Source organism: Dendropsophus ebraccatus, chromosome 3 (genome assembly GCF_027789765.1).
Source record: "Dendropsophus ebraccatus isolate aDenEbr1 chromosome 3, aDenEbr1.pat, whole genome shotgun sequence".
In the NCBI taxonomy this organism is placed as follows: Eukaryota; Metazoa; Chordata; class Amphibia; order Anura; family Hylidae; genus Dendropsophus; species Dendropsophus ebraccatus.
In genome coordinates, this window is record NC_091456.1 from 128,218,912 (window position 1) to 128,241,541 (window position 22,630).

The following is a 22,630-nucleotide window of genomic DNA, read 5'->3' on the forward strand; positions in this document are numbered from 1 at the left end:
CAAAGGATTTTAAAGGGGCGGAGCGGCCATAAAGCGTCAGCGGCCCTTAGGTGTGCTTGGGGGGGGCGTTGAGGAGGATTGGGAGGCGGGGACCGGACCGGAACGACCCTGGCAGAGGCTGAGTTAATAGTGCGGCGGCTGGCCGCTCTGTTCACTCGGCCTCTGCAGAGGGCCGGTGCAGATCTGCGGGGGGACAGGCGGCCCACTGATTGGTAATCTGAACAGCCCAGCGGGCATTTGCCGTTAGGCCAGATTACCAATTTGGGCCTGCAGTCATTCCATCCATTAATTGAGCATTTTCTGATCTTAATGTACAGAAGGTCCCACAAAGCTTCAGTATAAAATGTTCAGTACTATACAAAAATTCTATAATTCAGCAAATAGCCCTATTTAGACAAAAAGCTTGTAACAATAAATGGTATTCATTCCGACCAAAAAAATAGAAGAAAGAAATGACAATTCAGTAAAATGGTTATGATCTGTAATCATCATTTATCATCATCTATCCTTGAGTATCTTCACTTTTTATACACGAGGCTATGGTCACATCACATTTTTACAGTATGTTTAACAAGCAGGGAAAGCTCCCTTACATACAAATTAGAAAAAGCACAACTACTTTCTTTGAGAAAAACAGCACCACTCCTGTTCTCAGAAGTTGTGCCTCTGGAAGAAAGTGGCCATGGTTCTGCAGGCCTGGATAACCCCTTTAAGCAATGCAAGTAACATGAAAAGTGGCAGTATCTTCTTTTGCATCATGGTGAGGAGGAAGCTGGGGGCTATCTGCACTTCATGTCTCTGGAGGCTCCTAGACAATGGTAGGGTAAGCTCAATGTGCTAGTGGGCTGAGCTGCTGCTGGAGGTGGCCATAGAAAACCACCACTGAACATGGCCTTGACGTCCTCCCAGGTGTGCATCAGCATCTCTGAGGAACCAGGCCAGCTTCCACTACTGTTTCTGCTGCAGCATCTGTGCCTCCCCATCCTTCAAGTCCCAGGACTGATCAGCAGCTCTGGACAAGCTCCAGTGATCTAATTGTGTAATATATAGTCAGTTTTGGGCAGCATAAATAACATTGTCTACATGTGGTAAAAGGACAGTAATCACTGCGGCTTCAGGATCTATAGGAAGGGGGGGGGGGGTATAGGCAATGTACTCCACTGTAAGCATTTACAGTATTGTATAATACTCCACAGCCCTCCATCAATGCTATTGATACATCAGGAGGCATCTTGACATTGTAGGCTTAAAGTGACTCTGTACCCACCATCTGCCCACCCCAGACCGATTGTACCTTCACATAGCTGCTTTTAATCCAAGATCTGTCCTGGGGTCCATTCAGCAGGTGATGCAGTTATTGTCCTAAAAAACAACTTTTAAACTTTCAGCCCTGTGTAACACTGGCGTGACCTACAGTGTCTGTGCATTAGGCTGGCACACACTCTCTGTCCCTCCTCCCCGCCCTCCTCATTATTAGGAATGCCCCAGGCAGGTATTCTGCTTTTCATTAGCTGTGTGAATACTGCACATGGGCTGGATAGTTAAGGCACCTGTGCAGTGTTCACTGCAGAGGAATAGGAAGAATCCTGCCAGTGGCATTTCTAATGAGGAAGAGGGAGGGGAGGAGGATCAGAGGGGTGGTGCAAGGTTAGGGCACAGATACTCTAGGCCACAGCAGTTTGACACAGGGCTGAAAGTTTAAAAGTTGTTTTTAGGACAATAACTGCATCACCTGCCGAACGGACCCCAGGATAGATCTTGGATTAAAAGCAGCTATCCAAAAGGTAGAAGTGGTTGGAGGGGGGGGGGGCCAGATTGTGGGTACAGAGTTGCTTTAACCCCTTAACGACATTGGGCGTAAACTTACGCCCTCGCGCCCTGGTACTTAGCGCATCAGGGCGTAAACTTACGCCTGATGTTTCCCCGATCGCTGCGTGTTCGCACACAGCGGTCGGGGAAGATTGCCTGCTATAAATCATAGCAGGCCATCTTAGCTTCTCGGCACGGAGGGTGGTTAACACCCCCCGTACTTACGATCGCCGCTATTGGCTGATCAATTCGGATCAGCCAATAGCGGCGATCGGAAAAAAATGGCGGTCGGTGCTGTCCAAGGACGGCACCGACCGCCATTACTGTAAAAAGTAATGGTGGTCACGGTGCCACCGGCTCGATCGCCGTTCACGGCGATCAGAGTCCCCCAAAATAGTAAATACCTGCTCTGGACCCCTCAGCTAGGTAGCTGAGGGGTCCAGAGCAGGTATTTGTACATTACTCACCTGTCCCGGGGTCCTGATCGGCGTCTTCCGGGTTTGCGGCGTCCTCAGTCTTCTCATTCGGTCTTCGGCTCTTTCCGGCGGTCCCCATCGGCTTTTTTTCGGCTATTTTCGGCTCCAGCCTCGTCTTTTTCCAGATTTTGCGCTCTGCTGCCCCCTAGCGGCTGATATGTGTAATACACTTATCAGCAGCTACAGGGATGTTCAGAATGTAGAAAAAGGTTTGGGTTTTTTTCCAAATTTTTTTTTTTCTATTTTCCGCACCCTATCACCGCTGAGTGTTGATCAGCATCGCACGAAAGTGCGCTGCTAATCAGCAACTCCTCCTTTTTGGCGTAGGGTGGTTTTTTTTCTATATCCTACTGCCACGGTCTGCTGATAAGTGCCGCACATAAGTGCGGCATTTATCAGCAACGCCTTTATTGGCGTAGTTTTTTTTTATACTTACTGTAATAAAAAAAAAAAACACGCAAAAAACACTACATTACACCACACTACATTGAATAAAGTTTGACACTACACCACTACATACCCCATATACTAGTCCCCGTATAAAGATGACCCCCAGGGTGTTTTCGGTGTCGGACGTATACGTTATTATTGCCTCCGACACTGATACAGCCAGTGAGGATGAATGGGGGGATCCTTCTTTCCTCCATTCATCCTCATCATCCAGTGACGTGTCGGGGGGTAGCGTAGCGTACGCTGCCCCCCAGACACGTCTTTTCCGCCAGTACCGTGAAATTCTACAAACTCTGTGAGCGTAGCTCTGGGTACTCTTACAGATTCCATCGTCCATCCAAAGAATGAATACGTTGGACGGAGAGCGGAATCCGCCCGTGCATAGAATGGAGTCTATCACACGGATGGAGACGTGTGCCTGCATCACTCCGCCGGCGGGTGCTAACTGCGGAATGCAAGAAGGGTTATCTGTCGCGATTCCGCAGTGTGCACGTACCCTTAGAGAGTGTATGTAGGAAGGGACACCCGAATCCAGCCCCCAGATGCCCCCTCCCCCCCATGCTCGGAACAAGTGGGAAGATCGTCCGGGAACTGATCTTCCCACTGCTAGATAAAGGTTACCACCTGTACGGGGATAACTTTTATACCAGCACCCCCTCTCCCAGTCCCTCGCTGCCCTGTAGCTTGCGGCACGATCCGAACATATCAGAAGTAGTAATAGAGCCCTAATATTTAGCAGCCATGGAGCGGACCCAGCGCTTCTGGATATGAAGGACCCCGTATCGCACCAGGACAACATTTTCCAGGTGACGTCCCTCACACTGGAAAACAGGAGACCCCAGAAGAAGTGCAGAGTGTGGCGTAACAGGGGGATCAGGAAGGACACCATTTTCCCGTGTGACACCTGTCCTGATCCCCCCCGGCCTCTGCATACTGGATCGCTTCAAGGCGTACCACACGTCATTGGGGTTCTACATTATCTAAATTCTGTCCCTTATTCCTATTTCAGGGGTCACGTTGATCCAGGGATTATTCTAATCGCCATTATGGAGTCGGGAAGGAATTTTTCCCTGTGATGAGGCTACTGTTGTCTGCCTTACGAGGGTTTTTTGCCTTCCTCTGGATCAACACAGGTTGAATTTGATGGACACCTGTCATTTTCAACCTTATAAACCAATAATTGGCCTAATACCCCCAAATAAATTAGAATTGTCCCTTTTCCCCAGCTAAGTAGGTATTCCCATTAGAGGATGCCATGATGCAATTACAAAGCCTCTGTGCGGCCAGGACAGTAGAAACCCCCCACAAGTGACCCCATTCTGGAAACCCGATAAGGAATCTAATAAGGGGGGCAGCAGGGATATGGCCCCCTGGTGACGGCCACATTTGGGACGTGAAAATGAAAAAAAATGGTCTTTTTTATTTTCTCGGCACATGTTCTACGTAAGTGCCCATCACCAGTGGGGTCCATATCCTCACTGCACCCCTTGTTAGATTCCTTATGGGGTGTAGTTTCCAGAATGGGGTTACTTGTGGGGGGTTTCTACTGTCCTGGCAGCACAGGAGCTTTGTAAATGCGACATGGCCTCCATCCTCCATTCCAGCCTGTAAATGGCGCTCTGTCCCTTTGGTGGCTTGCCCTGTGCCCATATGGCACTTTATGCCCACATGTGGGGTATTTTCGTACTCAGGGGAAACTACCCTACACGTTTTGTGTTCATTTTCTTTTTTAACCCCTTGTGGAAATGGAAAAAATCAAGGCTAGACCAACATTTAGTGTATTTTTTGTAAAATTTTTACTCTAAATCATTAATCTTGTCATGATTTTTTCATTTTCACAAGGGGCTAAAAGATAAAAAAAAAAACACTAAATGTGTAGCGCAATTTCCCCTGAGTACGGAAATACCCCACATGTGGACATAAAGCGCCATGCGGGTGCAGGGTAAGCCTCCGAAGGGAAGGAGCGCCATTTGGTTTTTGAAGGCTGGATTTGGATGGAATGGATTTCGAGGGGCCATGTTGCATTCAAAAGGCCCCTGTGTTGCCAAGACAGTTGAAACCCCCCACAAGTGACCCCATTATGGAAACTACACCCCTCAGGAATGTAACAAGGGGTGTAGTGAGCATATGGACCCCACTGGTGATGGGCACAAATGTGGAACAATGTGGCGTGAAAATGAAATATTACATTTTTTACACTATAATGTTGGTTTAGCCTTGAATTTATCATTTTCACAAGGGGTTAAAAGAGGAAAAAAAAACAAAATGTGTAGAGCAATTTCCCCAGAGTCCGTAAATACCCCACATGTGGACATAAAGCGCCATGTGGGCGCAGGGCAAGCCTCCGAAGGGAAGGAGCGCCATTTGGATTTTGGAGGTTGGATTTGGCTAGAATGGATGATGAACGCCATGTCGCATTTACAGAGCCCTCGCGCTGCCAAAACACTGGAAACCCCCCACAAGTGACCCCATTCTGGAAACTGCACCCCTCAGGGAATCTAACAAGGGGTGCAGTGAGGATATGGACCCCTTGATGACGGGCACATTTGTGCCATGAAAGTGAAAAAATGAAAATTTTCCCTTTCACGTCACATTGTTCCACATTTGTGCCCGTCACCAGTGGGGTCCATATGCTCACTGCACCCCTTGTTAGATTCCTTGAGGGGTGTAGTTTCCAGAATGGGGTCACTTGTGGGGGGTTTCCAGTGTCCTGGCAGCACGAGGGCTCTGTAAATGCGACATGGCCGTTGAAATCCTTTCCAGTGAAATTCAGCTTCCAAAAGCCAATTGGCGCTCCTTCCCTTTAGAGGCTCGTCCTGCGCCCCCTTGGCACTTTATCGCCACATGTGGGGTATTTCCGTACTCGGGAGAAACTGCGCTACACATTTTGTGTCTTTTTTTTCCTCTTATCCCTTTAAGAAAATGAAAAATTGAAGGCTAGAACAACGTTTTAGTGTAAAAAATAAATTTTTCTTTTTTCACGCCATATTGTTCGGAAAATCTGTGAAGCACCTGTGGGGTCCAAATGCTCACCGCACCCCTTGTTACATTCCTTGAGGGGTGTAGTTTTTTAAATGGTGTCCCTTTACGGGTGTTTTTTAGGTTTTGGCACCCGAGAGCCTCTGCCAACCTGAAGTGGTACAGTCAAAAATGACCAAATATAACGAAGGCATTGAAATTCACTAGGCGCTCCTTTATATCTGAGGCTTGTGATTGCGTCAAATAGCGCAATAGGGCCACATATGGGGTATTTCTATAAACTGCAGAAATGGGGCAATAATTATTGGGATGCATTTCTCTGGTAATAGGTTTATAATTATGAAAAATATTGGATTACAATAAAATCTCTGCACAGAAAATTAAAATTTTTAAATTTCTTACACACTTGGCTTTTATTTCTGTGACTCCCCTAAAGGGTTAAAACACTTTCTGGATATGCTTTTGCAGAGTGTGGGGGGTGCAGTTTCTGAAATGGGGTGCTTTGTGGGGCTTTCTAACATACAGGCCCCTCAAATACACTTTAAACCTGAACAGGTCCCTAAAAATATCTGATTTTGAAATTTTACTGAAAATTGTCTAAAAAAATGAAAGATCGTTTAATAAATGCCGCCAACATAAATTAGACATGTTGCTAATGCTATTTAATATATAATTTATGTGGTATAACCACTTTCTGTATAAGCAAAAAAGTTTCAAAGTTGGAAAAATGCATTTTTTCACATTTGTTTTTTTTTCATAAAGATTCGTTATGAGTATCGACTCCAATTTACCAGAAATGTAAAGCACAATATGTCACGAGAAAACAATCTCAGAATCAGCCAGATAGGTAAAAGCATCCCGAAGTTATTAATGAATAAAGTGACACTGGTCATATTCATAAAATTTGTCTCTGTCATTAAGGCCATTTCAGGCTCTGTCCTTAAGGGGTTAAAAGAGATAATCTGAATTTATATAAATTTTCATATTATGGGGTGCTTCCTAGCAAAAAGCCGTTTAGTAGGGATTTTTTTTTTACATGAGTATTTTTCGTTGATTTATTACCTACTTCATTTCTGCATTCCTTCATTTCATACATTCTACCTATCCATATGTGGACTTGGCTTGGTCAGCATCTGGGGTCATGGCATATGTATTCCGTGCATTTTTAATTTGTTTTAAATCCCCTGTTTTAAATACCTGTTTGTGCCAAGCTTTAATAGGGGAGAATTCTGTTTATAACAATACATCATATAATTAATTTGTCAACCGTAAAAAGATACCTAAAGATTAAGCTAGGACACAGAGGGAGGTCTTCATCTGAGGCAAAAAGAGCTATAAATTAAAAGAAACCTATGATCCTTTCCTTCTATTGTTGCTTAGTTTAGCTTTGCACCATGTGGTCATTCTTTACAGATAAATAAATACATTAAGTGGTATTTGTAAAATGTTTTTGTTGAGTGACAGGACACATGTATAATATACTTGCTGTGTCTTTAAAGCACAGAGAACACAATTATAGCTATAATAATAATAATAATAATAATAATAATAATAATAATAATAATAATAATAATAATAATAAGAGGACACTAGAGTTATAAATGAGAAAATGTAAAAATCTGTCAGACTACCTCTTCCTGAATACACAAAGGGAAAGTAAAGCTAAGAAAAAGGATAAGTGTAACTCGCTCGGACAGGGCAGTTAAGTAGCAGTTTTACACGTTCTGTGGTCTGTCCACTATTGCAGACTAAGGAACGCCTGGAAAACTGGGATACAGCCTATGCCATTGGCTGTATCACAGTTTTCTAGGCGTTCCTTACGCTGTATCCACCCGCTGCACGGAGCCGGCAGACAGCGGGAGACAGATGCCGAGATTTCTGGTTCATACGAACCAGAAATCCGGCAGGTTAGCTCATCTCTAATGTGCACATGCCATGCCAGAAAAAGAGGATCACTATTGTTTATAGGCGGGGCCCGTGGATTGCAGCAGTCTGTAGTTACAGGTTCACGGCTGCGGTCAACCTATGAAACGTGTGATTGTAGCCTTAGTCGCACACCTAGTGATATGGATGCACCTCAAGAATGCCATCATATTGACTGTCTGTTCCGAATGACAAGTCTGCCTAGGGGATATCATGGCAAGTACAGCTAATATCTTCGTCAGAGGAAGTGCTGTGATTAGCACGAAACAGCTGTAACGATTAGTGGAGGGTGCTGGCGTGCTATGCCGTCGTCTGCTACAAGTTTGCGATTTTAAGGATCCAATAAAGAAAAGTTTTTTATGGTGAGTGCACTCTCAAGATTTCTTCTATTTCAAGTGCAGCTAATATCTTACTTTTGTTAGGCTGGGTTCACACTGCGTTTTTACAATCTGTTCAACGTGTACATTTATAATTGGTTATTTTTAATGGACAGCATCCGTTTTGATCCGTTGTTTTTATAATGGAAGTCAATGGAAAAAACAGATCTAAACGTATGACACACAATTGCATCCATTTTTTTCATAAAACTTATAAGTTAAATGGATTGCAAAAACACAGTGTGAACCCAACCTTAGATGGAAATAATATATCTTGGAACTACGGTTTACCGTCACAACTGACGCGGACATTCCAGTCTGAGCTTTAGGCAGAATGCAGACTGCTTGAACAAAGCTGCACAGCATTAATGCGTTTGTCAAATTATCATATTTACTAGTATTAAAAGGTTATTAACATCTTGGATTGTTGGGGAACAGGCTAATCAGTGGAAGTGCAACTGCTAAAACCCTCACCAATCCTGGAATGAATGGTGTGCACCGAGCATGCACCCTGAGTAAGCATGAATGGCAGCAAGTGAGAATGAATAGAGCACTCACCCTACACCCTGCAAATAACAGCCCTTGTTTTAAAATAACTGCAATTATTTGCCATTAAGTGGCGGCCATCCACTCAATTTCAACAGTGTGTGAATATAGCCTTTCTGTGTTTTTTATCCACTCCTGGTTTTGGTTTCAAAATACTGAACAAAAATACTGTGTGTAAACATAGCCTTAAAATTACATAATAATGAGAAAAAAAAATAAAGACCTCTATTTTATTTCCATCAGGGGATTTGAACTGCCGACAGGTGTCTGGACAGGTGAATTACCCCTAGACCACAGCTCCTACACATTTGGGATCAGAGGTTCAACTATATCTGAGTGTATCCTTCAGACATAACCTGCCTACAGAGGACTGATCTGCAATCAGAGACACTGGCTGACAGCTGAGCGAGCAGGAGGCTAGGCAGTTTTGATTATTCATGAAGAGGAGGAAGGAGTGGTGAGGTGTGCCAGAGTGCCGCACAAACAACTCCTCTTTGACTCTTCATTACAGTAGGAGACCTGAGATTGTAAATAATCTACTGCATGGAAAATTACCAAAAGGCACCCTGCTTACTAGGGGACTGACAGCTACAGCACACTGCTAGAGCCTGGGTGCTGACAAATTCCCTTTAAAGGACACAACCAGGAAGGATCTATTCTCATCAAGTGTACAGTACCAGCGGTTTAGGGCAGAAAGTTGGTGGATACAGTGTCACTTTAAATGTATATATTCATATTTCTACAAGAAATATGGGGAAAAGATGTTCCAGATAAAATCCCCTCAAAAGACATGGGGGGGCTGCCTCCGCCAGAGGAAAAGATCTCAGTCTCCATAGGCAACAAGCCTTCTTTACCATGAGAACAGTGAATCTATGGAACAGTCTACCCAAGGATCATCACAGCAAAAATAGTGGAGGTCTTTAAAACAGGCTTAGACAAGTTCTTAGCCCCCACAGCAACAATGATTTGGAGGTGCAGGTGTTCCATGTATAGTGAAAAGTAAATTTAACTAGAAATCCTTGATTTAGCAAATTGCTTAAAGTTAAGAACGGAGAAAATATGTAAGGAAACAGATGGTACAGCATTTAACCTTCCACAAATGGAAATACCCTACAATAAACACTTGGTTTATTTTCTCTTTATTCCCTAGACTGACTTTTTTTTCAATCAATAAACACTTGTCAAAAATGTTATAGGTCAATCAAGTATAAATTGTATATGATACATAAACAGTATTCTACAATAAGTGTAGAATCCCCAGAGGACCACATACACAGGCAAAATACATAATGAAATGAATCTGCATTAAGGTAATGGTTCCTCGCTATTAACTTGTCTGTTTTTGGAAAAAGTGTTGGCTAGGTTCAAATCACATTTTTGTCAGGAAGTGTAGCATTTCCTATTTTGTCAAGTTTCTGACAGAGGGGGGCAAAAACTTGTTAATTCTATGTGCTAATATCTTTGCCCACCACTTCACATCGTTGTTAAGAAAAATAGGGCGATAACTGCTGCATAGCATGGAGTCCTTACCCTTCTAAGGCCTTATCAGGTAGACAGCTACCATTTAACAGGGCATTACATAAGTAGACAAAACAAGGAGGCAAGGGATCTCGTTCTCTCCTTAACCAAGCGAGGGCATAAAATTTACATTTCTATCTCAGAAAAACCCTAGCTGACTGTACAATCAAGAAAATCTTTTAGTTGGCTGCAGAGATTTGTCAAGTCCTGTAGGGTTTGGCAGACTCTAGATTTCTTGTGGAGATTCTCTAACACAGATATCTGAGTCAATAATAAATTGAGCAGTTTGGATCACTTCTTCTTGGCTGTTCCTAGGGCACGGGTGGGGACAACCAGCCACCACAACCATGAATGGGAGAACAGCATCACACGGACAAATAGCATAAAAAGAGTATAAAATATACAAGTGGAAAACTTATACAGGATAGAGTGAGCAACAAAATCTGTGGGCCAGAGGGGCCGCCAGCATTCCCACAGGAAATGGAGAAATTTTCAAGGAGGCAACTTTCTGTATTCAGAAGCCTCCCAGCAAACAACAGTCTTTTTTTAGCCTTGGAGATCTGGTTTTGGAGCCAATGAACCATGTCTTAGGGTCCAGTAAATGTGAAAGGTCCCTAAGCAGTGGGACTGGAAGTCAGGACGATATGTCGAGAGGCGCCATTTCAAGCTTATCCCAAACTGCTGCAAGATCCTCCAGGGTGTGGATGGTGATCATCTTCCCACTCTTAGTAATGCCCAAGCCAAAAGAGACCACGCAAAGGTAAACCTTTGGCCTGCAAGGCATCCAATAAGGGCTTCCACAGCCTACATTTGTACAGGGTTGAGGCCGCAATGTCCTGAAAGACTTGACAGTAAAAAGCCATCTCGGGACAACAGTGCTTTCTCTCTAGCCGCTTTCAGGATAGCAGCCACATCAGGGTAGGCTAACAAGCCACAGGTAACATCTTGCAGCGGATCACTCTGACTCAGCTTTGCTCTAAGGGCTCTACGGATATTATTCCTCCTATTTGTTTTCCTGATCCTCGATGGCTAAGAAAGCCTTGTTAATTCGAGTGCCATAGAGGTGGAGGTGCTGAGCAATGGCAGACCCGTGGCATATAATGTCCGCTTTCTTGACCTCTTTCTGCTCCACACACATACAAATCTGCTGCACGTCTGCGTGTCAGAAAGTTCTCTTAGTATCAGTGCCACCAACCTCTTCATAAAGCTCTTAGATACAGGACCCGCATCTGAATCCTCACTAGCTTCTGACAGGTCTGCTGCACTTTCATTATTGTTTCGTGCATCAACGCATCTTCTGGGTTCTCGACCGGAAAATGTGCTGACGTGCGAAACAATTGTCAGTGAGGACGTGCCTGTCTGAACACTCCCTCTCCCTGCACATTTGTATGGATTTACATTACAATAAGAAATAATTGCAACTTTATGGTGAGGGTCCGAACTTTTTTCTACTTTTAATGTTGTTCACTGCTATTTTGGGGCACCACCTTTGCCTCTGAACAAAGCCTTAAATCACTACTGTTGTTCAGTAGAGCCTGAAATCCTGCTGTTTACTGATCAGTTGACTCTTCTGCAGGAGAAGTAGAATCCCCATGTTTTCCGTTCTATAAATAAGGCAGAGCTGAACAAGTAGCTGACAGCTGTGGGACACCTGGCTGACCACCATGATAGGGTTCTGAAGAGTGTCAACAACCTAACAAAGACTCTGAGAATTATGCTAAAATGGAAAGGTGATAGAGATGCTGTAAAACATTCATAATGTGACTTTATGCACTGCAATAACATTAGAAGCATAACGATAAAGACACAAAGCATCCAAAGTAAACTATATGTTTGTTTATAAACTTGGTTTATAAGTAAATGAAATACTCATGAGATCTGCACATGTAGCATTACTAGCAGCTAATACACTTAATAACATCCATCTTCTTTTAAATACTAGGCAATGTGCTATCAAGTCCCATCCATATTTCCATTGCCTTGTGTAAATGACAGAACATGACCTAGGCAAGCCATTAATAATATGTATTAGGTACCACTCCTGCTACTGTTTAGTCTCTTCTTAAGCAAATCTCTCTAGATTATTACTATTGTTATAAGAAAATATATTCTTATTCTTAAATGGAATATGTGCTGCATGTGGCATTAAAACCTATAGAGCAAATGAAAAGGAATGTTATCTGTTCTGACCACTGAAGTGTTACTCATAGCAGCAAAACATCACATCTGAATCATAACTTGATAGATACTAGTCATTTTACCTTGACTTTGCAGAATAAGGTGCAGCTAGCAACCAATGCTTACGTCATGTTGCTTGGCAACCTAAGATGGCATATTGTGTGTGCTAGTCATGTATCTCCCACACCAAAAGCAGCAAGCACAGCCAAAACAAGGAAAGTTTGAAAGCACGCTCACATCACAGCAATGCAAAAGATCATTATTATTTTTTATATTTAAAGAGAACGGGTCTGCTCTGAGGAATTGTCAGACATTTACTTATACTGTTATTATATTAGCAATGTTTAAAAGGGGTCTCCCCCATGTATGGTGGTACTAAAAACTGATAACTAATCCACAAACCGGCCCAACTACAAAATCAGGTGATCATTTTTATAAGGCCCTCTTTACAATATCCTAACCAAGCCTGAATCGAGTACAGTCTATTACATAGCTATATTGTCATGCATTTAATGCATACTAATTCAATTCAGAAATAGTAATGGTATTAGTAATAAATAGGACTAGTTCTCTGGTGCAGGCTTCAAAGCCACAAAACAATACCACCAGTCTAAAAAATATATCTGAGGTAAAACACAACTTTTCATAACTATTGCTCTATAAGGCCATGTTTCCACTATGTAAGTTCCATAGTGATCACGGCCGTTGCACTAACGGCCGTGATTACTACGGAACTTACGTAGTGCTGCCTTCTAAGGAATCCCGGCCGAAGTGTATGCACATGGTTTACGCTCCATTGTGTGAACCCAGTCAGTTCACACAATGGAGCGTGCAGCAGGGAATTCGGATGCGGACGCACACTGCTGCTCCAACATCCGAATTCAGAGTCAGGAAGATCTTTTCTGACACTGGCCGTTCTGTGACCCAGTCGAGTCACGGAATGGCCGGTGTGATACAAAGTGGGAACATACTGTAGCCTTATATTGCAAGGATAGAAGGAACATGGCATTTTAGCAAGGAGTATTCTACCTGATACTGGGGCTTAGTTAAAGTGTTAAAAGTTTTTTTGTGTGGCACATCTCTAACTGCCCAAATGACAACAAGCAAAACTATAAAATGTTGCTCTGGACATTAAGACAGGATCAGTACAAGCTAAAATATGCACTGAATTTTTACAGTTACAGTGTCAGTATAACATCACAAGTTCTAGAGAAGAAAAAAAGTGGCACTCACCATAAACTTCATAATCTTTATTCCATCTTGTGTTACTGGTGTGGAGTAGAACGTTCAGCCTATCAGTGCCAGTGCTTGTAACACAAGATGGAATAAAGATGATGAAGTTTATGGTCAGTGTCACTTCTCATTTTATCTAGTCTGGTGATGTCTTTATGGAACTGCAGCAAACAGTAGAGCACCACCACCTTCTTTACTGAACTCCTTAAACAAATCACTTAGCTTGCTCAACACACTGTGCAACTCAGGACTACAGCAATGCCGGCTCATTTTCTCTCTGAAGAGTGTCAGTATAAACTGCTCAAAAAAGACAATTTCATGAGTAGGCTATCAATAATAAACCAATAGATACAAATAAGATGGGAGATCTGTAAATTAAATGCATCAAAATGAAAAACAAATGACCATACACCATCTCTCTAGCACACTTCCTTCCTTTGCCTTGCATTCTTTTTCAACGCCAAGCTCAAGGACATTCACTGAGTGTGCCAAAGCAGGACTCATCAGCCATGACAGCAATGAGCTAAAGGGTCTGTACAGTTTCTAGTGCTGTCAGTAGCTGTGCCTCGAACATCCAAACAGAGCAAGGGGTGAGATGACAAGTCATAGATTAAAAGACAAGGAAACACAGCTGAGTAACAAATTTAATAACGGAACAAGCCCAGCAGCCAGGCCCAAAGGATAGCGATAAACACTTACAGTGAAAGCCTCCGAGGCTTAAAATTTTACTTTTGGATTCTCTAATCCAAAAAGTAAGCCTGGAGAAAAGCTGCGGAACAGCAGCCTAAATCTATCAACATTAGCAGATTAAAAACAACAATATTTCTGTTGTCACAAAGAAAAAATGTCAATTTGCTGAAAAGTAAGATAGACAAAGGGACTTCTAGTTCAGAATATATATGAAAGGCAGCAAATGTTCTCTATCCTGCTCTACTTTTATTGTGGACACTGAGTTACGATGAATATTCAATTGCTGTCTGCTGTGCAAAATGTATTTATTGCAAAGAGAAATTATCATGAGTGTCTAAAAGTGAGCACTGTCTGATCAATTAAGGATGGACTGGGAGCAGGCCTAGGTATTCACAAACCTGCACAAATACAATTCTATATGAAAATGCCTAAAAATGGCCACACATTTTAGACAGCTGTCAGCCAATGGATCTCTCCCTACACCCACATTCAAGTGTGTATATATTCTAAACAAAGAGAGGGGAGAAGCCACTGCCCCACACCTCCGGCTGCAGTTTATTTACCAGAGAACAAAATGATCCAGGCAATTTAAAATCCAATATGCCCAACCCAACATCTGGTGTTGATGGGAGAGTTTGCAAGCCACCATACACATTTGATGGTAAGCTGCTTCTGGCAAAGCAAGCAGGTTGAACTAATAGCTGAAGTTGTGACAACATGCGTTTTGTTTGTTTTTTTGCCGCAGATAAAAGTATGAGTGGTGAGACTTAAATATAAGTCTTTGATGAGTTTTCTATTTATGAATGTTATGGCTTTTGATGCAAATGATGAACTAATGTTTTTTTTCTACTTTTGAGCTTCCTACACTAGAATGTAAATTGCTTTAATCCCTAACTGGATGCCTATCCTTTCGCTTTAGTCCTTTTTGTCACTTTAGATACAGTACAAGAAGTTGTCAGGCTCCATGTAAAGTGAAAACTAAAAATAAAATAAAAATCTAATATAAATAAGAAAATAAATAATTAAGAAAACTCTGTCCCAAAAATCACAAGGACACAATTTTTATCAGTATTTTGTGCTATTGAAAATAATTACTGACAGAGAGCAAACTTTATACAGTAGCTTTCCAATCTACAAGAACTTAAAAAAAGAAAAAAACACAAAAACATTGATGTGCTAATTCTAGAATGATTTAACTATCTGCTGTTTTGCAGCAACTTTTTTTGTATTCAGGAGGTTTCATCTAGATAAAATCCAGAGAGGTACAAGAAAAAATGAAATTATACCATTCTGAGAAGAATAATAAGACTATTATGCTGTGTTGCTTTTACTTTTTGACGTCTGTATGAGAGATTTGGTAAAGTCACACAGTACAATCTTGTTACTGAGACAAAGACCAACCAAATCAATCCTAGAGTGCTATAGACGTCAAGAAGATATCAACAAGAAGATTGGACACAAAATACACAATTTAAATTCAAATAAAACTTCAGTTCATGTAATAAATGGATTCGTTGGAAGGTAGATGTAACTCACTCCATTGTGCAGCAGTTTTTCCATCCTTGGTGATGTCCCACTGGAAGACCGCATTGACTTTTTTAACCAGTTCACTTCCAACATCTTTGATACGACGGCTGATTTCTTCAAACACTAGGTTACTCTGCAGTCCTGTATCCTAGAAATCCATAGCAATAATCTGGTTATCTTATGTGCATATAGATCGTCTACAGCTGTTAATGGTTCTCATAAGAAAGCAGTACAAATTCTTGTAATGCTGCAAATGGCAATGCATAATGATTATTTTCTGAGAAATTCATGGTTCTCAACCCAACAGCATGTACTACGAAGCAGCCCGTCACACCTAGTAATTCCATTACTCCGTATAGTACAGTGTAGAATTATAGGATGTCTTCCATGTAGTAATATACTGTCTGGTGGCAGATGCTATCAGAGCAATGGATTTATTGCTTAAGGCGTACAAGGTTAAATGTCATAATGGGAATGGATTACACTGGAATTACCAGCATTTCTGTTTTATATAAAATATACATGTAACACATTTAACATCTAACAGGAACATTCTATGCAGAAATCATCTATAAAGCTGAGGAAATACTATGGACCATAACCCAAGTTAAAAGGATATACTGTGGTGTACATTGCACAAACTTCTCAATAAGATCTCTCAGTCTTTACAACAGTGCCCTCCTGAACATATTTAAAAAAAAAAAGTTGAATCCACATGGGTCAGAAGTGCTGCGAAATTTACCTGCAGTTTTGCTAATCCAGCATGCTCGCTGTATTGTGGGTTTGTGATTGATTTCACAATCTTATGTAAATGGGAGGTCCACATTGAATGCAAGGTTTGCTGTGAATTTGTGAGACTGCATACAATGCATTATAGTGATTCCACAACAAATCTAAGTGCCCAGGGCAGCACAAGCTGTCATACATCTCGGACAGGGTTTAACCCCCCCCCCCCCCAGTAATTCCCAAACTGTGAGGGGTAGCCAAAGTAGTGAATACCCCCAGTTATTGTTTGCCCACATATCTGATTTGGAATCATTAATTTTATTTTCGTTATAATGTTCTACAAGGTAAGAGTCATGTACTAAAATACATTTAGGTAATTCTTTTTATGTTTGGCATCAACTAAAAGGGTCAGACCATAACATTTTAGGTAGATATTGCCCCACAAGAAAGAGATTTAAAAAAAAAAAAGCCCTGGCCTACAGATGTGCCCCATGTTGAAAACCTAGGCTTCTAAAAACCAAGAAATTGTGTCCAAAAGACGATGAAACAAAATTTAGTACTTGGCTAAAGGGGGGGGGGGAGGAAAACATTCTTGGTTCCCCCAAAATCTCATAATTAATCTAGTGGATTAAAAAGACTTTACTTTAACTTCACTTATTTTAACTAACCATTAGTTAGACTTAAGCCCTTATTACACGTGGAGACAGAGGCAGCAGTGACCGAGAAAAGGAGCAGCAAATGAGCGCTGACAGCGCTCGTTTGCTCCTCTTTCCACACGGCTATTACATGTGTCAGCAGCGAGTGGGTGAGTACCGAGGTTGCTGCCCAGGCGATCGCTTGATCGTCCGGCCAGCCCATAGAGGATACCGGCAGTCTACTGCTGCTGCTCCTATTCCTTGGAGTAACTGCAGCAGATCACTGCTATATTAGTCGACATCGTTCATGTCAGCTGATCGTTGCATTTTATTACACAAGACGATTATCGGCTGAATGCGCCCAATAATCGTTCAGAGTAATAGGGCCTTTAGTTTTAGAATTAGACATTAATAAAAGTTGATATCACTTAAGATATTGATTTTGCCCTTTGCAAACCCTTAAAGTAGTGAATCCCAATGCTCACACTGCCAAAAGCCTCCATCAACACTGATAAGTAATACAAGAATGTTTAGCTAACACACGGCTATGTATACCGTGCTATTTATATTCACTAACAATAGCCTCTGCATATGTTGCCTTACCAAGAATTACTGTATGTATACACTACACGTAGGCCATACATTACATTACCACAAATCAATGCCCTTCACCTACACGTTTCATAGCAACAGAGTTTTCTAAGCACGGGAGAAATATCAACATTATTTTGCTCCAGGAATGACCAAACCAACATTCTTGTTTCCATGTGTTAAACGTGACAAAGCTACAAGGAGTTTATTGAATTTTTAGCCGTGTAACTTGCAACAATGTGCTGAAAAGGCAAATCAGAAGCAAGGATAACAGGAATGAGGCAAGAATCAATGGGGACTTCTAACGGACATGTCTATTTTTCTTTTTTAATAAATTGTGTTACAAAGAGAAATGCAACACCACTGACAACTGTATTGATGTGCTGTTTTCCCTGTAAACATAATAACAAATCAATATGGCAAGGTAAAATTAAATTTCACTTTTTCCACTTGCTTCTATGTCTACGGTGAATTTTTCAGGATTAAAAAAAAAGGACAAAGTAATCTAAAACAGACTAAAAAAAACTGCAACTACAGTGAGTGCAAATCCCAGACTTGCTTTATTAATTTAACCATCTGAAATCTATGCTAGCTGCATCTTGTGTATTTCATCAAGATGTATTTATTATGGATCAAACTGTGTGCTCAAGGGTTAAGTTTTTTTTAATATATTTTCTTACCTGGACTGCAGCTTTAGATTCTAGACTATTAACAGTTGATGTAAGGTCAACGTAGGCACCAGCAATGGCAATTTCCCCAGTCTCTTTGACCTGAAGAATGGAAGCAGATACGTAACTTTTCAAGCTAGTATTCCTCAAGGAGTCTCAAGTAGGTAAAAGAACATTTCAAGTCACTTCTTCCCAGTTAAAGTCATCAACTCTGACATTTCATGACATGTCTCATCCAATCCACACAGAGATCAATAAGCCTTATCCCTTGCAAAAGAACACGGACATCATTCAGAGGTATAAAAGGTCAAATGTCTTTCAGACATCTTTAATGATTTGTTCTCTAAATGTGCATGTGTCTATATACATTTAACAATTTGGTGTAAAAATGTGTTCTGCGCTTTGTTTTAAATGGACAAAAACTCTGGTCAATCTGGCATTAAACCAGTTAACATGAAACTATTCAACTACACTTGTTATATATAACCAGCTACACACACATATACATATAATGTTATATATAACCAGAATTCAGTTGCCTACTTTACATATTAAGCAAGAAAACATATCATCATGTTTTATATATGTATTTCTAATCTTTAAATGCCTCCACGAGGAATGTGCACTAATATGCAATCCCCCTTAAATATTGTCTAAATGTCTCAGCATGAATGGGAAGCTTTATGGTGTGTGAAAAAAGCAGGACACAGTTTGTTCCTTGCCTTATTACTTGCAACGTCTAACAAATACTCTAGCATATGTATTCATTATATTAAGTGGTTAGTCCTCAAGCTATGCTCATCTCTCACATTATACAAAACACTTTATTCTGGAACAATACAATAGCTCCACAACATAATAAGAAGGGTAGTCATGCCTCTATGGCTTGGAGGATCCCATTATAATCTAAAGTTTTACACTAAATTGTTTTATGCCTTTGTCTCAGTCATGGAGTTTCTTTTGTTGGAGCTGCAAAGCCATAGCACGAAAGAAATGCAGGGTTGTCAACTATCCATAAATTCATGTAGAGCCTATAAAAAGAAGGGACTTTGTTCCAATGTTTTCCAAGTTGTCTATAAAAAAAAGCATTGGTTGCCAATGAATTCAGGCAATGACGAGAATAAAGAAAAAAAATCAGGTTGACAACCCTGCACAAAAAAGGTATGGAAAATCTACATTATTCACCTAAACCCCAGTAGGGCACCTTAATCATTGCTGTGGTTCTGGCATATGCCACGGAAAAGGCGCTGATTCTTACATTGGAGTATACCATTTGTAATCCCCGCTCATCTGATGGATGGGTGGGGGTGTGGTAAGGCAGGAAAACGGCATGGCCTCCTCCAAGCAGGTGTAAGTCATGGCAAAAATCTACACCTGTTCAGGAGCAGGTGTAGATATCTGCACTCGCCGTACGGCAGGCACAGGTCAGGTCGGAATTACCTAAGAAGTGTGTGCCTCTTAGTAAATTGGGGGTAGCGCGAATGGAGGCAGAGCCTAACTTAAGACTGGTGTGCAGTCTAATTGGTCTTGATAAAGATCCCCCATTATGCACACATAATATAAATGGCATCTTCATAGACAAACAATAGGGTAATATCCACTGACCTTAGACTGAAGGTGAATTCTGTTGCCCTCTTTCCACATCTCTGTTTGTAATGTCTGTCCAGGCAAGACTGGCTTTGCAAACCGCACCTTAAAAAAAAAGTCAAAAACAGTTAGACAGTTTGTTTCAAGCGGTAATTGTATGTAAACATGGGTAAATTTAGCGATGTGACAAAGTGGCAAAAAGGGGCAATTATGGCCATAAAGTGAGTGAAGTTGGATTTGTTGGTGTTTTGCAGCGGGCTGCTCAACATATCTACAAGCAGTGGTGTAATAAACATGACATCAGAATTGTGGTTGGAAAAGGATCCTGAGGGAGACTGGGGAAGAGTTTCATGGCTTGTGGATCAAAATTTTCTTTGGGGGGGGTGACTAATTTTTTGTCCGGCGAGTGTATGTATTTACTATGATCCCAATGTTGTAAAATGACACTGCAAGCTGTGTGTATGATACTATACCAATGGCCACCAATTTACAAAAATCTACAGACTTATACTGGACAGTCTTCACATGTGTCAGATTTAATATTTTCTCTCGGATGTTTGATAGCTTTGGCACATCATTGGACTATCTAGTTTAGACCAACTATGCGCTAGCTTACTTCCCTTTATACAATCCACACACCCCTATCTGCTACACAACACGTGGTGCGTAAGCCATTTTTTTTATACAAATAATGCCAAAACTCTGGTACATTTGCAAAAATGAATTTTCTTCAATATATCCAATTTTGGAAATCTTCTGTGAACACATATCTCTTCCCAACAGTGTTACATTGTGGCAAACTCTCAGGACAGGAGAGATCTGTGCTGCTGAGGTGTTTAGTTCAGAGGGAATTTGACTACATTGATACTGTAGCTAGTCATCACATTTGACAAATATTAAGATATTATGGTTTGTCTATTTATTGTATGCAAGCAAAAATTGTGACCAACTGGAACAAAGTATAATATAACCTTCACATAGGGAATGTCTTCCGAATCAAGGACACGCAAATCGTGGAAAGGTTTCTGAAACTGGTAACACATTACAAACGGACCTTGCTTTACTTCCCATTATGCCACAATTTACAAGTTGGACAGACGATCTATAGACCACACAAGTAAATTATTTTATTTTTTTTACTTTCAAAAAGCTTTAATACAAAAGTTCCGCAACTGACAACTGAAAGTACTCGCTGAATGTATTAAATTACTCGGACTGTGAGATTTCTCTTGCAGAGCATAATCTAAGTGATTTTAGAATGAGAAGTCTTACAACCCAGAAACAAAATGTCAAGTACTGTACCTTTATAGCTTTAAACTTGGTTACATCATTATTTGCAAAGTGCTTCAAAACATGCCGGGCAGAAAATCCAAAAGAGCACAGACCATGCAATATTGGTCTTTCAAACCCTGTGGAGTGGAAAGATTGCAACTTTAAAGCGCAACTATAAAATATTTTGACCATTCAGTTTTAGTTAGCTTAGGTCATGATAAGAATTTTTCCAATATACATTAATAACCTAAAATGAACAGTTTTTTAAATACATAAGGCGGATTAAGCCCTTATAGCCCTCTCTGGCTGTGACTTATTTCTGCATTCCTGCTGGACACGCCCCCTCCCTGCAGATCCGTCCTGAGTGTACGGACTCTGACAGGAGGATCAGATAACAGCCCTGACACACACATAAACAAACCCTCCTTCCCCCTCCTAGCAGCACATTCTCCCCCCTCCCCTCACAGAGGTGACTAAGCAGAGCTGAGGGTGTTGTGTGTGAGGAGCAGCGCAGGGGAAGAGCTGGAGCTGACATTATCCTACAGTGTAATGAGAGCAGATGACTGTATCTAATCCCACTGTGTGTGATACCATCTGCTGGAGCTCTGTATCTAATCTTACATTGTGATGCTGTATGCTGGGGCTGTATCTAATCCCACTTTGTGTGATACATCTGCTAAGGTGCTGCTCAGTGGATGGAGGGACCCAGCCAGGGAGATGAGGGATAGGCCACGCCCACATTCTCTCAGCCAGAAGAAAAATTCATTTATTCCTCTGAGCTAAACAACTGGGGATATCTCAGCGAGCGTACACGCTATCAACGCAGTTTAGGGCTCTTTTTAAAGGGTAACACATGGGCTTTTTATTTGAGGAATTTCATTTTTTGGCTACTGAAATTATAGTTACACTTTAAGCTCAAGTATTCTGCATCATATTTACATCAACATACAAAGATACTGAGCCATAAAAGTTGATTTATGTTGTTCTACAGTCTTAACTTCCTTCACTGACTATACCTTAAATCTTAGCCATTATTCAAAGAAAAAACTGATATGGAAACCTGCTCTGAAATAGAAAGATTGTCTGTGATTTGCTAACCAGAAACAAAAACAAAAACTCATCTAGATTTCAGAAGTTGTATAATATCCCGATATTACACAGAGCAGGCGCCTAGTATGGCACAGCTATTAGATATGATGATGCCTCAACTTACAATGGCCTTAGCTTACAATATTTTCAACATAACGTCTGGTGCTATAGCATTTACTGTATGAATGGCGAGGAAATCCAATCAGAATGATTGTTTCACTAGAACTCTTGTATCAAGGAACTGCATGCAGTGATCGGTTGTCTTGTAGCTCCTCTGTATAGTGTAGTGTGGTACTTCATGTCCTGTACGGCTCTTTTACCCATGTGGTGGTGAGCTGTACCTTTAGACAGCTGGT

General features: G+C 41.3%; 1 protein-coding gene across 1 annotated transcript in view; it reads right to left on the bottom strand.

Moving 5' to 3' along the window:
• HSD17B4 (hydroxysteroid 17-beta dehydrogenase 4) overlaps positions 1-22,630 on the bottom strand; it is a 250,503-nt gene that overhangs the window by 16,734 nt on the left and 211,139 nt on the right. Inside the window, exons 19-22 of the mRNA XM_069962669.1 lie at positions 21,216-21,322; positions 19,932-20,018; positions 18,339-18,428; positions 15,716-15,854 (exon numbers count right to left, since the gene is read on the bottom strand). Coding sequence (XP_069818770.1) covers positions 15,716-15,854; positions 18,339-18,428; positions 19,932-20,018; positions 21,216-21,322 — 423 coding nt within the window. The remainder of the gene's footprint in view (positions 1-15,715; positions 15,855-18,338; positions 18,429-19,931; positions 20,019-21,215; positions 21,323-22,630) is intronic.